Source organism: Pleurodeles waltl, chromosome 2_1 (assembly GCF_031143425.1).
Source record: "Pleurodeles waltl isolate 20211129_DDA chromosome 2_1, aPleWal1.hap1.20221129, whole genome shotgun sequence".
Taxonomy (NCBI): domain Eukaryota; kingdom Metazoa; phylum Chordata; class Amphibia; order Caudata; family Salamandridae; genus Pleurodeles; species Pleurodeles waltl.
Genome location: NC_090438.1, coordinates 812,285,846 through 812,303,454, shown reverse-complemented (window position 1 = coordinate 812,303,454; position 17,609 = coordinate 812,285,846). Strand labels below are relative to the sequence as shown.

General features: G+C 45.1%; 1 protein-coding gene across 1 annotated transcript in view; it reads right to left on the bottom strand.

Moving 5' to 3' along the window:
- KIAA0319 (KIAA0319 ortholog) overlaps nucleotides 1–17,609 on the bottom strand; it is a 562,397-nt gene that overhangs the window by 266,428 nt on the left and 278,360 nt on the right. The window contains exon 10 of the mRNA XM_069218755.1: nucleotides 11,370–11,598. Within this exon, the coding sequence (XP_069074856.1) occupies nucleotides 11,370–11,598 (229 nt within the window). The remainder of the gene's footprint in view (nucleotides 1–11,369; nucleotides 11,599–17,609) is intronic.

The window sequence follows — 17,609 nt, the reverse complement described above, 5'->3', positions numbered from 1 at the left end:
CCCTCCTCCCTCCTGTGCACCATTTTTTCACAGGTGTATAAATATGGCGTTAAGGCCATAGTGTCATTTTTTGCACAGGAACGTCTACCTTGCATCTCATTAAGGCAAGGTAGGTTCCCATTTCCAAAAAATGACTTTAACTCCATAAATTTGGTGCTAGACGGTTCTAGAACCAAAGTATAAATATGGAGTTAGTTTCGCACCGAATTAGAGTAAAAAAAAATGATGCTAATTCGGTGCAAACAGAGTATAAATATGCCCCTTGGAGTCACTGGAATTGCCTTTCCAATTGACATTGGTACAGTACATTGATGATTTGCTGACTGCATCCAAAACAAAGGAATGGTGCAAGTATAACACGATTGTCCTGCTGAACCATTTGGGAAAGAATGGTCATAAAGTGTCTTCACTTAAATTACGAAAGAAGTAACATACTTGGGTCACCAGATTGAGAAAGAAATAAGGAAAATATCCAGAGAAAGGATCACAGCCATACTGCAGATGAGTCCCACAGCCACACAGAGAGATATCAGGATGTTGCTAGGGATGGTAAGCTATTGCCGCCTTTGGATTCCCATTTTCTTTTTTCATTTCCAAAACACTGCAGAAGCTGACTCATAAAGAAGTCACTGATACCCTAGTGTTAGACCAAGCTTGCATTAAAGTGTTTTCTGAGTTAAGAGAGAGAGTCTGTGCAAAGCTCTGCTTTGGGTATGCCTGACTACACTAAGTGCTTCACATTGTTTTGTCATGACCGTGATGCATGTTCTTTGTCTGTCTTGACGTAGGTCCATGGAGGCGTAAATTACCCAGTAGCATATTTTTCAGCTACTTTGGACCCAGTCGCAGCAGCTTTACCAGGCTGTTTGTGTGCAGTTGCAGCAGTTGGACAGAGCCTCACACAGTGTGAAGGTATTGTGATGAGACACCCTTTAACCATAACAGTCTCTTTCTCAGTTGAAGTTTGGCTTACCAAAACCCAGTACCTAACAAGTGCCAGATTGACGCATTATGAGACAAGCATTCTAAGGTCACCAAATGTGTCATTGAAAAGATGTACGGTGCTTAACCCGGAAACCTTACTTCCGAATGAAAATGTTGAAATTGAAAAGTTGGAAGACATTGAGAATGATTGTCTTGAAGTAACTGATCTGTGCACGAAACCGAGACCTGATATTAAAGACACCCGATTGAAAGACAATGACCAGATTATCTTTGTTGATGGTTCCTGTCTAAGAGACAATACAGGAGAACTTAGAGCAGGATATGCCGTGTGCACAATTACTGATATACTGGAAGCGACCTGGCTTCGAGGATTATATTCTGCACAAGTAGCGGAACTGGTAGCCCTTACTAGAGCGTGCCATGTTTCTGCTCAGCTTAAAGTTACCATCTATATGGATAGCCAGTATGGATTTAGAATAGTCCATGACTTTGGCCAATTGTGGTCTTCTGTCGCTTATTGAGAGAGTATGTTGAGACGTTGGATAAGAGGAATTGTTTTGTGTGTACTCAGATTCCTTTATCAGTTGAAGAAGGAGTTATCTATCATAGTTTGCCTCTTACGTATGGGATAAGTTGTAGTCTGTTACTAACAAGATTCTATACCCAGGAGGACATTCAATATTTCTATCCAAATCACAATGTTATGTTTTTGTTTGCCCCCATAGATAGATATCACAGTAGAGTAGCTAAGGACAATGACATAGTATTAGTAATGGGTTTCTTTGAATAATAATCTGATATGCTTGCTTACACCATTAGAAAGGAGCTTCTTAGATCAGACAGATGACAGGAAAAAGGCATTAACGGAGAAGTTAGAAAAGGGCTTAGAGAAAAGGACTTTTAGACATGATAATGCTTTTAGTGAAATAAAAACACAAGGGAAATTAGCTTTAGATGCGCAACACGTAGGGAAGCTTTGTATGTATTGACCAAAATCGCGCACTGACACTTTATTTGTGGGAACGAGTGAATGCAAGCATGTGTTTTTGTTCCACAGTATATGCACACTTATGTTGAATGGACAGGATCCAGCGATTCCTGGTATATATTACATTTGTGGACCTAATGCTTATTACCGTCTTTCGAGAGGATGGAATGGCACATGTTACTTGGGGATAGTATTCCCAAAGATATTCCAACTTGATGACTTGAAAAGATTACCGAAATTGACTGTTACATCACAGTAGAGAAAGGAGAGAGTCTCCTGGTATAGTAGGAGATGTATTTGGGGCAATGATTCCTTCAGTAGGAGCTGTTCTGAATTCTATAAAGATTCAAACGTTGTCTACTATTGTGGATAACATGTTGACAAATTTTTCAGGAGCCATGATCCTAATGGATACAGAAATGGATGCGGTAAGATCTATAACTCTTCAGAACCACCTTGTGTTAGACATTGTTTTAGCAAAGGATGGCGGAGTTTGCAAAATGCTTAATTCAAGGCATTGCTGCTCGTATATCCCTGATAATAGTAAAGAAACTAGAAGCTTACTTACAAATCTGACTAATGAGAGTGCTGGTTTGAAAGAGTTGAAAGAACCAGGTGTTTGGGAGAAAGTTGGCAAATTATATGTTTCAGTGGGAAATTGGCTCAGCAACATTGGGAAAGAGATACTATTGAAAATGTTACAAGGGATATTGATTATTGTGATTTGCATAATTGGAGCATGGTGAATATGTAAATTGTGTAGAATGATTAAATTGAAGAAAATGAAAAATGATCAGAGGAGAGAAGAAATGAAAAGGGAAAATTTGTTTAGGGAATATTCAAAAAGGGAACAAAGATTTAATGGGATAAGATGACAGAATTTTTAGCTGAAGCAAAAGAAAATTTGTGTCGGAAGATTTAGTGCGATGACACACTTAGTCATCAGAGGAGGGAATGTTAACGCTGAATTTTACTAATATTCATGTATTTTGAGTGTAGAATTTGCGTAGAAAAACTATTAACTCAGAGAAAAAACATCCACGCATTTGAAGTTACACCCACCTCAGTGGACACCAATGTTCAAACAACCCCGGCTAAACATGGTCTCCTACGCCGACTGTACCAAACAGAACCTCTCCCTGTCCAAAGACTCTGCAAAGGCCAAGAGAAATTTGAGAGCAGTCACCACCTGGATGGAAGCCGGATGCCTCGAACTCAACTCAGAAAAGACAGAGATCCTAGTAATCGGCTCCACCTCTTCCAGCCTGGAACAATTCCGCACTGGGAATGGGAAACGCCCCTATCCCAGGGACCACGCACGCACCCAGTCAACAAGCGCATCACATACAAACTCCTGATGCAAGTTGGGACGCCATCCTTGCTTTCCAGGTGTTGAGGTGCAGCCAGTGAAGCTTTAAAGAAGTCCACAAAGCAGGTATAAAATGCCATTTTCATTTTTGTGTATTTTTCAGCTAGCGTGGCTAAAACAGTCAGGTTGTCAGAAGTGCTCAACAAGGGATGGAAGCCAGTTTGATTTAGTGTTATAAGCCTTAAGTTACTTGCCCAGTCTTTCAGTTCCTCCGGCAGGAGACCTGCAATATTTTTGCATCTATATAGAGAAGGGCGATAAAACGATAGCTGTCTGGGTTCCCATTGGGTCCCTTATATAGATGGGTTGGAAAATTGCCAATTTCCAAGAGTCGGGAATCTTGTTTTCTGTGACAAAGGCATTAAACATTTTGCAAAGCTGGCTACTCCAAAAGCCAAAATCATGTTGGAATACACCTGCAGGGAGGCCATTTGGACCAAGGGCCCCACTATTCCTGCAGCAAGTTGTCCCTCAATTTTTTGTTCTTCAAAGATTAAGGGGTCAGGCTTGCTGCTTGAGGTAGATGTTAGTTCCACTGCCTTCTGACTGTGGTATAGTTTAGATATCTGCTTGATCCACTTCTCCTCTGTCAGAGTCTTGCTTTGGATTCCTGCGGGCCCATGCTCTAGTTGATTGACAATGGACCACAGGGGCCGGATGTACTGTACTTTACAAGCCTCAACAATTTTGATCCATTCAAGGTCCATGTGGGCCTGCATTGCTTCCAATAATGCCTTTCCTTAGTTCTTGAACGGAGCAGAGATGGTTGCTGTCCAAGTGTTGCCTCTTTAAGAGACTGGCTGCTTTATTAATTTGTTGCCTTTGTTGTTTTAGGGCCTGCGTGAACCATCGTTTTTTACCCGGCAGCAGACCAACCCTTGGACACTGATTGGGACCTAGCTGGTTCCTTAGAGATATCAACGTTGCTTCCCAGTTGGTGATTATGTCCACCCGGGCCTCTTGAGCAGATGATAAATTAACTTTCCATATTGCATATTTTTCCATGCACGTATTGGAACACCTTATATGATGCAAATGGTTTCTAGGATCCTGTTCTCCAATCTTATTCAACAGTGCCGCATAGTGATTGTTATTCGCTATTTTCATTATTTGGGGATGATGGTCACTTTCGCATATCACCTCTATACTAAAGTCCTGGAAGTGCTTGAAGATGGCCATAGAGGCAAATGTTTAATCTAGGGTGGATGTGGATTTCTTTGATATGTGAGTTAGGTTATTTGGGCAGTCTTAGGAAATCGACCATTAAGGGCCCTCAGGCCTAACGCCTCTAATACTCGTACAAGAGGATGATCACATTTATCCATATGCCTGAAGAGTGACACTTGCAGCGGGATACCCAGACTCTGAGCCAAAGCACCTTCTCTAAAACCTCTTTTCCCATGGTTAGCAATGTTTAGATTAAAGTCTCCTGTGATGAGACAAGAGGGAGCCCCATACACAGCTCTTAAATTTAGCAATTCATTTTCTGTTATGTTTCGAAAATGTTGTGTATGAGCCGCGTTAGGATTGATGTAAATATTTATTATTATAATAGTCATTGATGACCATTCCAGAAACCAATTTTCTATGATAACTGCTAGCATATGGGGTGGTTGCAGATCAATACTCTTTGCATTGAAGGTTTTGCTTGTAGTTATGTAAATTGATAGGCTTCCTTTTGGGTGCCCTTTAGACTTAGCTTTTACAGCCGGACTTAAGAACTCTTGGAACCCAGCTAACGGATTTTCAGCTTCTTTCTAGATTTCCTGCAAACAGATGATGTCAAAGTCTCTCATAAAAGATTGCAGATTTGGATCTTGAATGTTTTTCCTTGCCCCCTTAATGTTCCAAGATATTAAGTTTGTATTGACCAGCTTGCATCTGGACGGAGTTCGAGAGGTTAGGATTTTTTTGGCATTGCCAATTGCGGCGCCATCCCTGTAGGACAATGCTGTGCCAGGACCGGAGGTGGGTAAATTTGCTCCTACAGCCTCCTCATTTTGCAGGCCTACTACCTAATAACATCTTATCCCTGGATATCCCTGAGCAATGAGATTGCAAACGATCTTGGCCCCAAAACGAAAGCAGAAGATGCGCCCTTTGCACGTTGCAGGTCTGATCTCTCATTGAGTGCTCTGGAATGTGTTGTCGAGACACCATCACTTTTTTCGTTTACACTTTGTGGGATGAGAAAGGTCAGGTATTTTACTCTGTTAACTTCCTTTAGCTCATTTCCCCATTGTTCTAGTACTTCTGCTTTGAACAGGAACAGCTGCACAATTTCCGTGTTACTAAAGCAAATGTATGTGCTCTCGCTTAAATCACCCTTTTCTGGCACTATGAAGGCTACGTATCTAGGTGTTTGCTGTTTACTTGTTCCAAGCCTTGGATGGCGCTGCAGATTTTCTTGAGGTTGAGGATATCCCAGGGATGCGGAGACCTCTATGTTGGACAGAAAATGTGAGTATGAGCGCCACTGTCTTTTAAGGGTGGTGAACGACTGAGTGCAATCTTTTGACCTTTTGTGGTATGTAGGGATGATGTAATTGCGGCATCAAAGACTACCTTTTGCTCGGCAGCAATGGGTGCTCGATTATTTGAATACACGCTGAACTGCTGATCTGGAAAAGTTGTGTAGGGCCACATAGGTCTTGGAGCCCAAAATAGAATTCCTGTTTAAGTTGGGCCAACTGGCTGCCCTCTTGGATGGGTTTTTTCAATGGAGGTTTCATTTAGTTATGGTTAGTGACACATTTTGTAGGACTTCGCTACCCTTGTTGACTGAGGGTGTGCTTTCATAGTAATGACAGCTCTTTAGTATCCTCCTGTTCCGTCATGGGTCCCAGATGTCAATATTTGAGTAGTGGTTTCATGGAGTACAGACTGCAGGTGGACTTCTAACCTTGGGCAATTCTGTCACGACCATCTGGACTCACCTACTGCAGTTACCATATCAAGGGCCCCAGAACTCTCACTTCCGGAGGAAACCATTCCTGCCTCCTCCTGCTGCTCTTGAAGTTTATTTCCTCGTTGTGGGGTCAGTGACTTCCCAAATATGGACAGATTCTTGGTGTCTGCCAGTTGAGCAGGTGGCGTTATCTCTATCGTGTCTGCTTTTTGACTGTACTTTTGTTTGGGTTTCCCTTGTGCGATGCTGTATCTACCCTTTTTGAGGAGCTACAGATCTTTGTTTTCCAGAATGAATTGATGGTTTGTTGTGCATTTTTTGTTTTTCCTGGAAAAACAGGGATGAAAGGTGTTCCTCTGTTTTGGGCTCCTTATTTGAGCTTTCTGCTGTTTCTCCTGAGGCCCATTTTAGACTTTCCTCAACCTGTGGCGCTTCATCAGGCACTCCTCCTTGATGGTTTTTCTTTGCCTCAGGCCCTTGTGAAACCGGGGGACACTGGCTGCCTTCTTTCCACTGTTCCAATTCCTATTTTAATTCAGACTCTATTGAGGAATTAATTGATAGCAGCTCCTGCAGTTTGTCCAAAATAGGGCTGCATTGACAGTGGCAAGCATGCTTTACCGCCCCCTGCCCCTGTCGGCCTCCGCATGAGCCTGTGCTCTTTTAATAAGTTTAATCTATTGTTAGACTTGGCATCAGAAATCAACGCATCGGTGGCCCTTTCCAACGCACACTCGCCCGTGCAGCTTTATTTTGACACTACCCAGGTACTTTTGTACGCTAACAACGTTCTCACTGTCTTCTAAAGGATTTAAGACTCTTTTGCTTTTTAAATTCATAACTTGACTTGTGTATGTTGGATTTTTGTCATTTTGGTCTTGTTATGTTTAGATAAATATTACCTATTTTCCTAAACCTTTGTTGTGTTATTTTGTAGTGTTTTCACTGACTTACTGTGTGTGTTGGTACAAATACTTTACACATTGCTTCTGAAGTTAAGCCTGTCAGCTTATGCCAAGCTACCAAGGGGGTCAGCAGGGGTTAACTGAGGGTGATTCTCCTTTACCCTGACTAGAGTGAGGGTCCGTGCTTGGACAGGGGATAACCTATCCAACTTGTTATCTATTGCCATGGTAGTAGTTGCAAGACTTTCTAGGATTTGAATTTAAATGTCCAGATTGTCTGTATTGAAGATCATCACATTTGTTAACAGCTGTTAAAGTTTTATTTAAGGATTCCCATCCTGTCAAAAGTAGGGCATCCTTGGTAACAATTAATCCTCTATTCTGAGATGTTTCAGATGCCTGCAATGTTTAGTGGAAGACTGGTTGACACTTTTCTGAAGACACCAGGCAAGCTCCTCCTTCCTCTGAACGCTGCTCCTCTTCTTTATTGAAAACCTCCTCTCGTCCCTCCTCCATGAGATAAGCCTCCCATCAAGGGCTAGTCAGTTTCTTCATTGGCATTGGTGGCTCTAAAGCCATTTTATCCAAGCTTCCTTCCAAGCTTCCTACCAGTTGTCCCTTAGTAGTAACATCTTGAGGAGTTATGCCTCTCTCTGCCTTTTATGACTATGGTTGGAGACAAGGGGAATTTCCACTTCTGTGGTTGAGTAGCAAGCTCAATTTGATTGCATTGGACTTTCTGACAAGAAGATACACTTGATGCTGAAAGTTGCTTGGTGGTAAATCATCCCAGGCAGTGCCCGGAATAATTGCACTATCACAAAAAGATCTCCAGCCAGGGTGATGTTGGGACTACACCCCAGAGAGAGTTCTCTGGCTGGCATTTTTCCCCAAAGGCATGAAGAATTCATGGATGGCTTTGCTCCCTCCATTCACCTTCCGATCTCTCCCTTGTGCCGACTTGCGATCCCCGGGGGGAGCTTCTTTGTCTCCTTTATCTCTTGTATCTGTAGCGCCATCTGTGTCATTGGTGAGGGCTTAGAGAAGCACCTTACCTTTCCTCCTTTCACACCCCCCCAGTTTGTGTGTGGCAGCCTTCTCTCTTCTCATTAAATTATGCGCCCTATCGTGGGCCAACACTAAGGAACTAAGAGTCCTCATAGCCTCCCCGCACACTGCCTCGCTATGCTTAGACACTTGGACGAGCCGGCCACCTGCTTTTCACTCTTTGCTCCTAGCTTGATAAGGACAGAGGAACGGGAGGGCATAGATTGGAGATCTTGGCAAGAGATGCTCCCAATGATGGGGTCCAGGGTGCTGGACTGGACAGGGCGGGGGAGCTCATGGCGAGAAGCAAACCACACCAAGATGTAGTCTGGCCGTCTCCGCCCTAACCGACTCAACCCTCCAGCCACCTGCGACAGCCCGGTGACCACACTCTCCATACACAGCTTGGCACTAAAGGCTTTGACATCCAGGTGAATTTGTGACAAAGGCGAAGACCAACTGTGTAGTGCCTAGTGGCCTGGTGGTTTGGGCTGGCTCTCAGGAACCTCTAGCGACTGACTGACTGGCAGGGGAACCCTACAAGATCTACAGGAAATCCTAGGTCATAACATGGCACTGTTCTACACGTGCTTTCACCTCTGCACAGGCTCCTCCCCGCTCCGCACCGGCTCCTCATTGGTTCCTCATCGGCTCTTCACCGTTCTTCCTGTAACCTCTGCCCAAGGCAACTGATGTACTGATGTGCTGGTGTGCTGGCAGTGCTGGTGCAGCGTAATGTCAATTGTTTTCAGTTATTTTCAATGGTAAGCACGCATGTTCACCAGGGCCCTTGGAGGTCTCACTCATGGGCGACTAGGGCATCTAGGGAGATGGCACACTCTACATGCGCTCGGTCACCTGTTCCACCCAGGTTGGTTACCAATCCCTTGTGCTGGGCAGACGACATTCCAGCTACACTTGTGTCTCTCGCAGAACAGCAGAGACTGCTATTGGAGAGATGCTGTCCCTATGAACGGGCTGTCTAGCACCCAAAACAGCACTCAGGACAAGTTGGCATGGTGGCATGATTGTGGCAGACTGCTCTGGTCTCGATTATTCCACCCCCGGCCCTCCCACAGCTGATGAGTGAATGGCTGGCAGTACAGGGAAACCAGGCAGCAGGAGCTCGATGGGCAGGCTGTGGACTCTGAGTTGTTGGTGCGGGGCAGGCCTTCACCACGTCTGTGTCTCTGCGTCTCTAGTTGACACCTGAGGAGACCTCTTATGTGAGCAGGATCAGAAGAAGCTTCCTTATATTTTTTATCAACTCTTGGTGTAATTATTCTAGCACAGACAGGGGGCCTGATTACAACTTCAGTGGAGGGGTTTACTCCGTCCCAAATGTGACGGATATCCCAACCGCAATATTACGGGTTCCATAGGATATAATGGACTCGTAATTCAGCGGGTGGGATATCCGTCACATTTGGGATGGAGTAATCCCCTCCGCCGAAGTCGTAATCAGGCCCAAGGACTTTAAAAATGTTGCCTGCATGCCGTGTCATACCTTATAACATGGGCAGGTATTGACAAGCCCTAGTGGTGGAGGAAAATGTTAAAAAAATAATCTTCTATAGGGTCCTTGCGTAATGGGACCTGATGATATGCAGCCGGCCTAGCTGGTGTCATTTGGTGGAGATGGTTTAGCTGGATATACTTCTGGGTCTGTATTACGTGGTGGGTCAATGTCAAATATGCCCCAAGGATCTAATTGTGCTGTTGGGTATCATCACCCCCTCCTTGATCTTCTACATAGGATTGTGGAGATCCTTGTGGAGTTCCCCCAGTTATATCTTCTATATCTGATTGTGAGTGGTGTGGTAAAGATGATGGAGGTGGAGGAGAGGGTGGTAAAGGTGGAGGAATTGGACTGGTGGCTATGACTTTTTTATTTTTCTTAGGGGATGTCGGTAGATGAATGGCCTCCTCAAATGAAGGCTGAAGTTTAGATTGAATTGGTGTCAGCTTTGTTGGTTTTGCCATGATCCGACTAGTATTAGGCTGGATATGTATTGTCTTTTGTTTTGGATCAAGTTTCTCCACCATAGTCTGTGAAAAAGGAGCTGGTGCCAAAACAGCTCATTTGAAGCAGGTGTCGAAACATTTAATGCCAAAGAAGCCTTGTGTTTTGGTGCTGAAATGGTCACGCCGATGTTGTCTGAACTAAAGACATCAATGGATGGTTCAGTGCCAAAACCTTTCGAGTTGGAAGATTGGTGGGAGTTTTAGGCTTAACCTTTGGTCCCGAGCCAGAGGGCAGGACATCCTTGACGCTTGTTTGGCGCCTACCATGGCCTGACGGCAGTGGAGGTGCAGCCTTATGTTCGGTAGGTGGCAAATGTTTTGGGTGGGTATGACAGGTGGCTTCGTACTCACTGAGTGCTGCACCAATGTAATTTCCTATGGGGCCACGCTGGTCTGAGCCTCAGGGTCTAATTCAGAGTCTGGAATGGAGAAAGCCTCCTCCTCTGCTGTGGAGGTCTCTTGTACCTCTTCATGCGATTCGAAGTCTTGGATACCGAAAATGTCCAGTGTCTCTTCCAACTCCTTGCGCTGCATTACTTTTCTAGGCGCCCGATGATCATGCAGCGTCTTCTTTGATCAAAACGGTCGACAGGTCTCACAACCTTCCTCATCGTGGTCAGGAGATGAGCAGAGGTTGCAAACCAAGTGGAGGTCTGCATGTAGATATTTAGCATGGCAACACAGACAAAATCGAAAAGGAGTCTGTTCCCTTAGCAGCGCATTGTTTCTGTGTACCGAATTGTGAAAATAAAGTAAGCCCAACCGGGCATTGCCCGAAGGCCAGGAGCAAAGCACGTCAAACCATTGAAGTGGGTTTTTCTTCCTATTTTCAATGTATGTGAATGGAAAGCGAACAAAAACAATACCAACGAGTATGGAAACGTATATTGGTCCGAAGGGAGCCAGAAACAGTCTTGAACCAGAACACTGAAGATCACGTCCGAACCCGATGGCAGAAAGAAAACAATCTAACAATGGAGTTGATGCTCATGCACACTATCACTGATAGGAGGGGCCACTTTACCTCGTGACTCCAACAGCTTCTTCGAAGAAAAACTATTTCCACACATCCGGACCCAACACTAGATGGCAGAGGTATGCAGAGAATGTGTATCTACACCTACACATGCCATTGAACTAATACTTTCCAATATTACATAGTTATGTGTCCTGCCAGCCTACCTGCATTTCCACAACTTTGCTTTTGCTGTCGGGATCCAATGACCACTCGTAGCTCACAATCTGATGGTCGTCACTGCTCTGACTTCCATTAAGGGTGATGGCATTTTGTGGCAGTGTTATTGCCTGGTTTGGTCCTGCATTGGCAATGGGGGGATAGTCCACAGGTTTGTTAACAGTCAGCAAGGCTGTATTCGAGTCAGTAGCTCCATCGGAATCAATCACTGTTAGCCTAGTGATAAAAACATGTATAAAATGCATTAAACACAACATGGCTTATAAAAGTAAAACTCAATCTCAAGATAAAACCTCTTTACTGATCTCTGACATAGTTTAACTGTGCCTACATAAGGTAAACACAAAATTCTTCTGGAAACAAATTTTAATCTTAAATACTGTTTAGTAAATACATTTGGAAATACATTCATGGATTATAGTGCAGGGTAACCTGAACTGGTATGCCATGTAACACAGTTGAATATAGTACTTGGTCTCGCTTTAATAGTTGTGTAGCTCTGCAGAGAGAGGTTTCAATTAATTTGCCATTTCTGATTTGAAATCTGTAATGGTGAGATCAATTACCTATTATGAACAAATGACATTTTCTGCTTACTGAAAGCAAACTCTTTGGCATTCAGAAAAAAGTAACTACCACCAACGTTCACTATGTGACGTTTCTTGTAGAGGGACATTTGAGTCTGAAACTATCACTATTTACTAGTTTTAGTCACCCACATTATTTAACTTTTGCCGTGCTCAAGTCAGTGTCCCTGTATATACTTTTGCCTCAATGCCATTATAAAAAGGTGGCTTGGACCCTTCAAGGTCCCCCTCATATCTCACAACACGCCATACATAGTTGTAAATTAGCAGTTTTTGAAACAAACTTGTCAAACCTCTCTCTGCTTATGATTCTTGTAGTGGAGGATCTGTAAACAAACATAGATAGCACAACACCTGTTTTGAGCATTGTATGCCATTTGGGTCTCCAAATATGATTTTATTTTACATAAAAATCATGCCGGCAAGTATTCCTTCGGGTGTTTTAACCTGATACTTCTTTCTCTGTCTTATACTAAAATATCATATACAAGCAAATACAGCTTGCCAGTCTTATCAGCAATGGCTTAATGTGGGTGGTGCTCTCTAGAACATTAACTGAGCCTACCCTGATTTTCTGTGTAAAAGGGAAAGGTCTGTTCTCAGTGCTTAATTTGTGCCAGTGTTTGCCTAGGATATGTCCTAGTACATATAAATCACTTTTTCTCCAGTTGAATTCCTATTCACAAACTGCCAGCCAAAACATGTTCTCCCGTCGTCAATCAGAGTCAGATTGAACACTCTGGTGATGATAATGAACAGCAGATGGCAGTACAATGCTAAGTGATTTTAGCCTAGTTCTAATCTTCTGATTACCCCTGAATTGATTGACCTCCATCAAGTCCTAAGTATGGTCTCCATGAATGACTTATAAGGGGACCGAAACGTGAACACAATATGAGCTCTGGAGTTCAGTACTAAGGGGGTTATTACAACTTTGGAGGAGGTGTTAATCCGTCCCAAAAGTGACGATAAAGTGACGGATATACCACCAGCCGTATTACGAGTCCATTATATCCTATGGAACTCGTAATACGGCTGGTGGTATATCCGTCACTTTACCGTCACTTTTGGGATGGATTAACACCTCCTCCAAAGTTGTAATAACCCCCTAATTCTGGATGAAAGAGGACATTCAAGCTCTATGTTGTAAAACTTCTTTTAGCCCATGGGCTTGCTTCCTTAATTGATTTAGATATATATATAATAATAATATAGATATCTAGGGACATGGATCCTCTGAGGATTCATGGATCCACGTGCCAAAAGCAATGCTGTGATTGGCTGTTGGCAACCTAAGAGGAGAGTTGCGGCTGCCATTTTGTTCATTGGGACTCTGTTCCCAGCGGGGAAAATAAAATTAAAAATTGACAAAAGGGGTCAGAGTAGAGGTACCCTGACCCTCTGGGACTAATGTAAAGAAATTGTCAAATATTTTTAAATTTTGAGTGGGTGAGGATCTGCAGTTCCCCACGGATCCTCCTGGATTTGGGTGGATCTGCGGATCCAGACCCCGGTTTAATAAAACATATACACTCACTCACAGACCCACATACCTATTCACACACTCACCCCCCCCCACTTATATACCTACAGAACCACTCACACATCCATATAGCCACTCACACACCCATTCACTGAACCTCAAAACCACGCACACACCCGCTCTCAGGCCCACATAGCAGTCACACACCCACTTACACACTCACACAACCACTCACACATCCACTCACAAAAGAACTCACAGACCCACAAAGCCACTCACACACTGACACACACTCAAACACCCACTTACACAACCACTCACACAGCCACTCACATACCCAGTCACAGGGCAACAAAATTACTAACACACCTACAAAGCCACTTACACACCTACTCATACACCCATACAGTCAATCAATCAGGTGTTTTAAGGGGTATTACTCAACCACAGGATCTCAAGGTGCTGTGGGGTCTGTCCTCAGAGATCAGTTAAAGATCCAGATCTTGAGATCCTTCCTGAACTGATGGCAGCGATGGCAACTGTCCGAGATGAAGAGGTAAGGTGTTCCAACCTTTTCCTGCCAGGTATGTGAAAGATCTTCCTCCAGCTGATGACTTCTTAATGCAGAGTATGTTGTTTAGTGACTACTAGGATGAGCAGAGAGGTCTGGAAGGGGAGTACCAGGTGATGAGGTGGCCGAGGCAGCTGGGTCCACTGTTGTGGAGGGCTCTGTAGTCGTGCACGAGGAGTTTGAAGATGATCCTCTTCTCGACAGTGAGTCAGTGGAGGGTTTTCAGTGTTCTGTGATGTGCTTGTGCTGGGCAATGTTTAGGATGAGTCTGGCGGCGGCAATCTGAATTTGTTGCAGCTTGCTCAGGTTCTTCTTGGCAGTTTCAGCATAGAGGGCATTGCCGAAGTCAAGTCTGCCCGTGATTAGTGTGTGTGTCACGATTTTCCAGCAGTCGGTTGGTAACCATCTGAAGATCTTCTGTAGGAGTCAGAGGGTGGGGAAGCAGGTGGAGGCAATCGAGTAGACCTGTCTGGTCATGGTGAGTGTTGAGTCAAGGATGACTCTGAGGTTTCGTGCGTGGTCTATGGGGCTGGTGGGCTTGCTTAGTGTTGAGGGCCATCAGGAATTATCCCAGGCTGAGAAGGAAGGTCCCATGATGAGGATCTTGGTTTTGTCGGAGTATAGCTTGAGGCAGCATTCCCTCAGCCAAGTGGCGACTCCTTCCATCCCGTCCCAGAAACTTTTCTTGGCTTTAGGGGCGTTCTTGGTCAAGGAGATGATCAACTGGGTGTCATCTGCGTAGTAGAGATGTTAATTCCGTAGTTCCTGACGATAGGGGCAGATGTTGAACATTGTGGAGCTCAACAATGATCCTTGGGGTAAACCACAGCTGATGTCTGTAGGTTCTGACAGGTGTAGCTTGAATCTGACTTTCTGTCTTCTGCCTGTCAGGAAGGAGTGTATCCATCGAAGGGCCTTGCTGCATATGCCTGCTGCGTGGAGTCTAGCACATAGGGTGCAGTGGGTTACTGTATCGAAAGCGGCTAAAAGATTCAGCAAGATGAGGGTTGCTGTATGTCCGTGGTCAAGGAGGGAGCATATGTCATCTGTGGCAGCGAGAAGGGCAGTTTCGGTGCTGTGGTTGGTTCTGAAACCTGACTGGGAGACATCCAGGATGTCATTGTCCTCGATGTGTTGGTGTAGCCGAGTGTTAATTGCTTTCCTGGTGGACCTGATGAGGCCATGGTTGGATCTAGTGGCAGATTTAAAAGTAGCATTCCAGGGATTTGCAGTTCCAGCAATTCTTCTCCAGCCTCCTGCATGAGAGCTTTGATTCCTGGAGTGGGGGGGGGTGGTGATCCAGGTGGCTTTCTTGGAGGAGTGTTTCCCTGTGGTAATCCAGAGGGGAGCTAGTGTGTCGGTGCAGTCAGTAATCTATTTGTGGAGGTTGCATGCTGAGTTGTTGGCATCTGTCATGTCGGAGTGGTGAGTTGCAGAGGGTGTTGATGAGTTGCTTCTCAGAAGTCTGGTTCCATTTTCTGTAGGACGGGTGCATTGAGAGAGTGTGTGCTGTGGGTGTGGAGATGGAGAAGTGGATGCAGTGGTGGTTGAGTCAATGATGATGACCTTGCTGCTGGTGGAAAAAATGGGGTCAAGGGTGTGTCTGGAGGTGTGCGTTGGTGAGTTGACCAGTTGCTTGAGCCAGATTGTATCCAGGTTCTCGAGTAGTGATGAGGTGTTGTAGTTGCTGAAGTCATAAAAATGGAAGTTGAGATGACCAAAGAGAATGTAGTTGTTGGAGGCGAGTGTGTGGGGGGGCTGTGATGTTGACGATGGCGTTGCTGATTACCGGGCGTGGTCCGGATGGTCTGTAGATGAGGGTGCCACGGGTGGTGTTCTTCAGAGTGGGGTGCAATTGGAAGTGGAGGTGTTCCATGAGGGGGGTGAATTCCTGTGTGTTGATCGGCAGTTGGAGGGTGGTCTTGTGGACAATGGCTAAGCCACCTCCTGGTCTGGATGTACAGTCTTTGCGGAGCAACTTGCAGTCCCTGGGAATGGCAAAGGCGATGCCCGGTCCAGATGACATGTAGGTCCATATCTCTGTGAGGAAAGCGATGATCAGGCGGGTGGTGTCTATCAGGTATCAAATCTCCACAGCTAAGCTGAGCAAGGAGCAGACATTGAGGAGGATTCACTTGAGGTGGTCTGGAGGTGATTCTGGTGCTGTGAGGTCTGGCGATTGGCGTGCAGAGAGAGTGAGGTGGCAGTGGCAGCAGGAGAATGGTCCGTGGGTGTCCATCAGAGGAGGCAGGATGGCAGGTGCTCTATGTCCAGAGTTCAGTGTGCGAAGGGTCCTGGCATCGTATCGGTGGGTGGTGCGAGATCCAGGGTCTGTGGCGCTGGGTGTGGTCTAGGCATAGGCAGGCGTAGACGGGCTTGCCTTTGGCGTGCCATTGATGCAGCCGCACAGCGGCCACCCTTAAGAAGGGGAGAGAGGAAGAGATTGGCCAGCTGGGAGGCAGGAGGCCAGGGCGGGGCTGCGGAGGCAGCAGCGGTGGGGAGGGAAGCGCAGGAGATAGTAAAAGGGGTAAAGAACAATTCAAAGAGAGACAGAGGTAAAAAACAGGAAAAAACAGTAGTAAAACAGATAAAAGAGGAGAAAGGAGGAAAGACAGAAAAACAGACAGACACAGATGGCAGGCATCAAACACAGAGAATGCAGGCCCTGTGAGGAGACAGCAGCAAAAGCAGCAGTGGCCAAGCAGGAGGGAGTGATGGACAATGGCCAAAAAGGTCAGTGGAGTCACCGCTCTCTACGCAGCAGCAACCCTTAAGAAGGGGAGGGAGTAGGGGATTGGTCAGCTAGCAGGCAGGAGGGTAGGAAGTGCTACAAGGGCAGTGGGGCGGGGCCATTGGGGGCAGCAGTGGCAAGGAGGGAAGTGTGGAAGAGCACAAAAGGAGGAAAGAAAAATTAAAAGAGAGAGAGGTAAAAAACAGGAGAAAGCAGTAGTAAAACAGACAAAAGAGGAAAGACAGAATAACAGACAGACACAGATGGTGGGCCTCAAACACAGAGCCGGCAGGCTCTGTGAGGAGACAGCAGCAGAAGCCGCAGCAGCAGTGGCACACCCAGGAGGAAGAGACAGACACTGGCCAAAAAGGTCAGTCGAGTCACCACAGTCACTACCACACCCACTCATAGACCCACACAGCCAGTCACAGATGTACTCACACACCCACCACACACTCACACACCCACACAACAATTCACGCACCCACTCACACACCCCCTCACACACCCAGGTTACAGAGATGTTATAGTTAGAAAATAGCATTAAAAAAAACATGGAAGTTTGCTGGAATTGAAAAGGTTACAAGTTAGGAAATAAAATTTAAAAAACCTTAGAAATTCACTGAAGAAAACAAGGTTATATGAACGTTACAGTTAAGATCAAATTTTAAACATAAAAAACCACAGAAATTCAGCATTTATGGTTAGTTCAAGTAACCATAACTCGTTCCATAAGGTAACTATAACTTGCGCCCTCGCCATGCACTGCTAATTACCCCACATATTACATCAGTCATGACATCTTCTATGACATCATATAACATCACTGCAACATACTGATCAGAAAACTGTACA